Source organism: Mizuhopecten yessoensis, unplaced genomic scaffold (genome assembly GCF_002113885.1).
Source record: "Mizuhopecten yessoensis strain PY_sf001 unplaced genomic scaffold, ASM211388v2 scaffold10315, whole genome shotgun sequence".
Classification (NCBI taxonomy): Eukaryota; Metazoa; Mollusca; class Bivalvia; order Pectinida; family Pectinidae; genus Mizuhopecten; species Mizuhopecten yessoensis.
This window is the reverse complement of record NW_018408485.1, coordinates 142051-149023: the sequence shown is the minus strand read 5'-3', so window position 1 is coordinate 149023 and position 6973 is coordinate 142051. Positions and strand designations below refer to the sequence as shown.

The following is a 6973-nucleotide window of genomic DNA, read 5'->3' as shown; positions in this document are numbered from 1 at the left end:
CCCCCAGGAAATTTGGACCCCCCCATAGGTCTCTGGAACCGCCACTATGTGTTAGGTGTGTTAGAATGGGGATAGTACGTTGTTTTTCGTGTCTATACTGGCGATTAGAACATGAAATTTGTTTTAAACTCTCGACCTATCGGTCTCGAGTTCAAACCCAAATTACATGTTCTAGTCGCCAGTATAGTCACTCAAAACAACGTAATATCCCCTAATTATTCGGAATATACCCGGTATCGTACATAACGTACACTGTAACGTACACAATACATCTGGGCCGTTTTCATTTAAACGGTCACACCACAGTTGTTCGTTTAATAAAATAAAGTCAGACCTAGTAATCTGATGCTGCTTCCAGGCGAGCCTCGACAAAGCCTTGCAAGGCCTGCATAAACATTTGCAGGGCCGCCAGGATTTATACCCGAAATTGTTACATTTATTCAATTCTAGTATACATTTGATATGCTGTTCTTTAAATTAAGCTCCTAGGATATGGTTACATTTTGTATATATACATAGCACGATCGAACTAATATAACTTCAATACACAATAAAACAAAACAATAAAGAAACTGCCTTACTATTGGACGTACCGAACAATAAATGAGTCGTAGCTAGGTAATTATGTTACTTAGAATATACATACAGCACATTTGTAAAGATCTCTCAGAACTTGTACTTCCAAGTCAGGCGGGCACCTGATACATCCATAGATGGATTTTATCCAATTACATTCAATTAAAAATGTACTTTATACCTTGGCACACTATTCATATACACCACACCAGAACATTCAAACAATATACCGTATATATATGTGTGTGGTTACTAGGGCTGGTTATCTCATTTATCATCTAGACGTGTTATTTGTTATAATTTATTATTCTCTATATTTCCTCCTTTAAGAAGATTTTACAAACAGAATAATGTAGTTACAATGATAAATTAGATAATAAATGCAAAATCAAATAGATGGTAAGATAAAATTAGTGCACAACGTAATAAGTTAACACAATAGGAATAGGTTAATCAATTTGAGTACAGTTTACAAAAGAATACATAATTAATAATGTTAAGAATGATATACACAAAAGTATTGAATATTCATTCGAAGCATGCATTAAGCATTTTTGAAATAGGATTGACTGATGCCATACGAAATTCTGTTAACTCTGATGTATTCAGTTCATACGTTATATTGCCACCAATCAGTAGGTGAAATAATTCATAGTCTGAATGAGAGTGTAAATATACGCTAAACATAAGTTCACATGTATTAATGACTTGACACCATAACTGATCTCGTAAGTCTTCTGTTCAATCACATTGTAAAAATATGTGGGTATATATATCGTTACACATTTGTCCACATTTATGACATAATTCAGTTTTTCTGAATGTCTTAGAGATACAATCAATTTCATTATACTACGTATGGCTTCTCTGTTTTGAGGAAATTTTATTAACAATTTCCACAATATATGAGGAGCCAAATTATCATGAACAATTATAAATCTGCAGAAATCGCGGTCACCACTCATTCTCTCCTTCCATGCTTTTTCTTCATATAACTGTACATTATGCTTTACTTTCGCTTTCCATGTACTTTTCACGGGAAATAATCCTTTTGATAAACATTCTTGTACTAATTTGTATAAATCATATTTCTTTAGAACTCTAATTACTTCATTCAAAAATCCATTCTTATACACATTGGTCCCTATAACTGCCATAAAAAGACGAGTGAAAATCACAAGATAAGACATACAATTTTTCTCCAAGTTACATTATCTTCCAAACAATAATAATTTCTTGGTATCTATGTATGCTTCTAAACTTAGCCACCCTAGAAGGCCTGTGCACATATCTGTACGGGTTCTTGTANAGTATTTTACTAATCGTTAAAGGATTTAATGCACATGGATGAGCACCACTTTTAATTAAACTCATGACACCACTCTTAAGCTTATTACATGCGCGTACTGTACGTTCCATACTATTAAAATTATAGTTCAACATCACGCCAACATGTGTTATATCCTCAACTTCTGGAAGAAGATGCCCATATAGATATAATTTCGTACTAAGATTTCGCTTCTTTTTTCTAGAGAAATACACTATTTTACTTTTAACTGCAGAAAATGTGAAACGCCACTTTCTGCTATACGCTTCGCACATCTCAAGCATGTATTGTAAGCTTTTACGTTGTGTACTAACCAGACATATATCATCTGCTTGTGTTGGTATATTAATTCTTAAATCGGCAATAAGTGCACCCTTCCCACATTTTTCAATACTGTCTAATAAACTGTTTATGAATACAAGATAGATTTTGGCAGACCACGCACTCCCCTGTAAAATCCCCCGTTCCATACGGATCCATCTTGAATTTAAACCATTAAATACAACACTACTTCTTATATCTGTGTATATTGATTTCAAAATATGCCATGTCTTTGAAGTGATACCGATCTCATTTAACTTATACAACAAACCATCATGCCATACGGTATCAAATGCCTTGTTACTATCTAAAAAGGCTACATAAACATCTTCTTCTCTTCCTAAATTATAATGTAACATTCTTGCAGATTAAATGCAGGTAACAAACTGCATAGTCATTTTATATAAGCTGATTGTTGCCTATTCGGAAAGTTATTACAATTAAGAACTGAATCTAATCTTTTAGCTAAAATCATTTCAAAAACTTTAAAAATGACTGGTAACAGAGTAATTCCCCTATAACTATTAGGGTCATCTTAAGATTTTGCGTTTCCTTTGTGCAAAGTAATTATTGTTCCCATTTTCCACTCTTTTGGTATATGTTGACACTTAATTACGGCATTAAATAATTTTGATAGGTGGACATACAGCAATAAGTTTCCAAATTTCAAATGTTCATAAACAAGATTGTCTAGACCTCATGCCTTATTTGTTTTCAACTTTTTACATATATTTTCGATTTCAGATACAGAAACAGGTTCTTTCAAAAACTTGTCATCTTCGCAGATTTGGACATCTTTATCTCTTACTTTACTCGAAACGTCATGTTTGAAATCTTCATCAAATAAACTATTGCAGTCGTTCTTGAAAATGTTTTCGAAGTGAGATGCCCATTTGTTTACAATGATGTTTGGGTCTCTAAACGTTTGACCGTCACATGTAAATTCTGTTTGAGAAGGGCGCTGTTTCGTGGATTTGTTTCTAAATAGATACCAAAACAGTTTTTGATCTATTTCGTTTGATTGATCCATCTATGATAACTGGTCAGACATATACTTATCAAATGCTTGTCTAAGATTTCTCCTGAATTCTTTCTTCATCAATTTGTACTCTTTAAAACTTTCTGAATTCCCACCTCTTGGTTTACCTTCACCGACCCAATTTTGTCTGCTTAATCTCATATTACAATGAAAAAGAGATAACTGGTCATTCCAATATGGTTTTAGGTAATGCTTGAACCTTACAGTCGGTATAGATTCTAAAGAAGCATTAAATATTGCAGAGACAATTTCACAATAATATTTTTCTATGTATTCCTTGCTTAGACTCAATTCCTGTTCACTATACTCAGTTTCTGTAACATTGATATGAGACAAATTCTTATATAAAGCTGCTCTGTAAGCATTAGGGTCTGCTTTCTTCCAATTAAACCGTGTTCGTTTATCAGTACGTTTATAACTAAATGTTGCATTGGCTGATATCAGTATTGAACTTATCACTGGGACCTGTTCTGACAATTTCAAATCATTTTCTACCAAAATAGACACACTTTCTACTAAATCAAACATACAGGATTCGATAATTATGTGGTCAATAAGTGTTGATTTGCTAGTCTGAGGGGAAAAAGTACTATGAGCTCCAAGGCACTTATCATGTACGTACACCGATATTAAATTACATCGGTTTAAAAACTTTTGAAAAATGTTCGATCTTTCATTTTCAATAATACTACACCTAGGACCTCGAATTTTAACGTGTATGTCTCCTATGAACATCACCTTTTCCTTTTCGGAGTAAACAGAATACAGACCTTCTAGAAGTTCAACGTGTTCTATGAATAACTCTATAGTTCTCGAAGAAGCAGACATGTATGCAACAAAGCAATAAAGAATAAAGTCATCAGATATATTTATCTCAGCCCCTACTATTCTCGGGCTGTCAACCTCGATCTCTTGAACTCTGAAAAAGGATTCTTTATATAGCAGAGCAACCCCTCCTCTAATGCTACATTTGTACTTAAAAGGGTTTAACNATTAAATTCGCGTAACCAGTGCTCAGATATACCACAAACATTAATATCATATTTCTGAAGGCAGTCTATTAGATATGGTGTCCCTGACATGATGCCTTCAATGTTCCAACACATCGCATTAACAATTTCAGACATATCTGTGCTCACTCAAGAAAATTTCGCGTGGCTGCCATTCCCTCATTCGGATTCCTTCGGGCCAGAACGACTCATCGCTGATAATATCTGCGTCCTCCGCTACTATGTTCAATTGCGCTGATGCCGTGTTTTTCCACCGTTTCTCAAAATACCTTATCAAAGTAACGCGCACATTAGCTTCCTCAAGATAGCTTCGCATGGAAGCTTCTGAGGATATTTGTCGGTTGATTCCATGTACGTAGAATCGCTTGATTCTCCTTCTTTGTTGCTGCTGGAATCCCACAAATCGCTTTGCCATCGGATTACACACATATGTTGGGAAATGGACCTTTATCGGGTGTTGAGTTGTCGTTTCAGCTGATACATAAGATGGATTCTCAGTATTCACGGAACGCTTCTCATTCAGAGACTCCGAATGTAATATGTCGCTCCAAGAGTTTTGTCGCGTGTCGTTTCCTTGGCAGAGTCCTCTAGCGTTCCGATCGGTTTTAGGATCTAACGTGTCTGTGAAAGAATTCGCGGTTTGTGTGTTTTCCAAGTTATCCTACATGATTGTTCGATGATGCACTCAACACACTGAATCTGTTAAAAGTCTTTACGACTGATTCTGTCTTATTCTCCCCGGTAAGATCCGCACTCCTGTTGGTCATGTTGTGTTCACTCTTTCTCTGTATGTCCTTCCTTAATTTGTCAACTTGTTTCTTTATACCAACTACCGATGCTGCACATGTCTTTATTGATTCCCTTGCCTCGCTCAGATCTGATTCGTAACACTTTGTGTAGTTAGTCACCCGGTCTGATACCAGTTTCATTGTCTTTTTAACAATTTCAACACCATTCAGTTGTTCGTTATCGTATCTTTTTGCCATGTTCTAAAAGTCTGTTGTGGCTTCTACCGTCTCCTTAATATCCATTTTCATCTTTACCATCTGTTTCATCGTTTGTTCCACTTGTCTCTAGTTTTCACGTAGTTCATCCTCAATACATTTGATCGTTGAACAACTTTTCTTTCGGATCCTCCCATTTTCAGTTTTCAATGAATTTATTTCCGTCCTATCCTCGGTCTGCTTTAGTTTCAGTTCGCTGACAGTTTCTTGCAATACTTCATAGGAATGCTGTATTTTTTCACGTGAAATCTTGATCTCTTCTACCTCAGTTTGCAGTTGCTTCAAGTCTTCTTTATACTTCAACGCCCTGTTTTTAGCATTTTCTTTCTCTTTCATTAAACCATCAATTCTTGATGTAAGTGTTTCTATTTTCTCGTTGTGGTCACTTTTCAGAAAGTGCATATCGCGTTTCAAGACTGCAATGGTTTCTTGTAGCACACTGAATCCTGCCAATTCGCTCGCACCGCGATTTCTATTACTGTAAGAAAGTGATTGAGTCCGCTTTTGGTTTGTAGGCACGACATCCGACAAGTCCTCCACGAATTCACCCTCACACGCACGTACCAACACAAAACAGTCTCTTGTCAACTTTGCCTGTAATGAGGGAGCGTTTGGTGCCCTTGTCTCCTTACGTTTCCTAAGGTATCCCTCTCTGTATGGAAAGTCGCCTTAGCAAATAATGCTTCGCGTAACATTTCAATATCAGCAACGCTATCCCGTGTCAACTGTCGGATTTCGTCTATAAGTATTGTTTTAGGGCGATCCTTTACCCTTTCTATCTGTTCCATATAGGTCGCCGTAGAGTGTGTAGTTCTACCCGCCGCGGTTGACTGGTCACCATCGTAAACACTCTCAGTCGATATCTGATTATGAATTGATACCGAGTCTCCGAGTATATAGCTTTCGTCAAATTCGGCATGGTCATCACGACAGTTTATTTGACCGTTTTGCCAAGGAGATTGCATGTACTCTTGGTTGATTGGTAACAAGTCCGTATATGTAGGCGTAAGTTCATTGCAATCTGCGTCCTCATTCGATCCGACATGGCTAATTGTAAGGGTATTCACAAGTGCAATCCTGGACCCACAGTTTAAAATAATATCAAAGCACACATTTAATAACACATAATGTGGTCGATGTTGAGTGAAACATGTAATATTCAAGTAAAGTTTATTTCAACAGCTTCCAACTTCAATGATGTAAACAGTTTTCATTGAGAATTAGGGGCCAAGCTGGTCATCGTACAGCGGTGCGTCAATAGAGCGTGACGGACGATTGGCTTTACAGGTAGCCTACCCGAGTGATGAATGCTCACCTGTGTACGTACGCGTACGTGACATTATAACATATCATATATACGTATGCACAGTGGAAATATAATTGCCAATTGTTCGAATATACAACAATAAAATTGTCCATTTGACTGTATATCTACAACACAGGTACTACTATATACACGCATACCGTTCCTTTAAACTTGAGGACGTCTGAAACCATTGCAAATCCAGCATTTTATACAGCTACCGCTTAACGATCCTCTCGCATTGACGCCATCTTCGTGTCTTTATTGTCATACACTTCTTTCTATTACTTCATAGTAGATATTACTTTTGATAAAATAATCACTGTAATAAACCAAGTATCACACGATATATACTTGGTATCGAACGTTATATACCCGGTACTGCACATACAT

General features: G+C 36.4%; 1 protein-coding gene across 1 annotated transcript in view; it reads right to left on the bottom strand.

The window, feature by feature from the left end:
• The window catches only part of LOC110460071 (hillarin-like), a 13184-nt gene extending 7925 nt beyond the window's left edge, over positions 1-5259 (bottom strand). The window contains exons 1-2 of the mRNA XM_021512779.1: positions 4968-5259; positions 4403-4747 (exon numbers count right to left, since the gene is read on the bottom strand). Coding sequence (XP_021368454.1) covers positions 4403-4747; positions 4968-5259 — 637 coding nt within the window. The remainder of the gene's footprint in view (positions 1-4402; positions 4748-4967) is intronic.
• Between the last annotated feature and the right edge of the window lie 1714 nt (positions 5260-6973).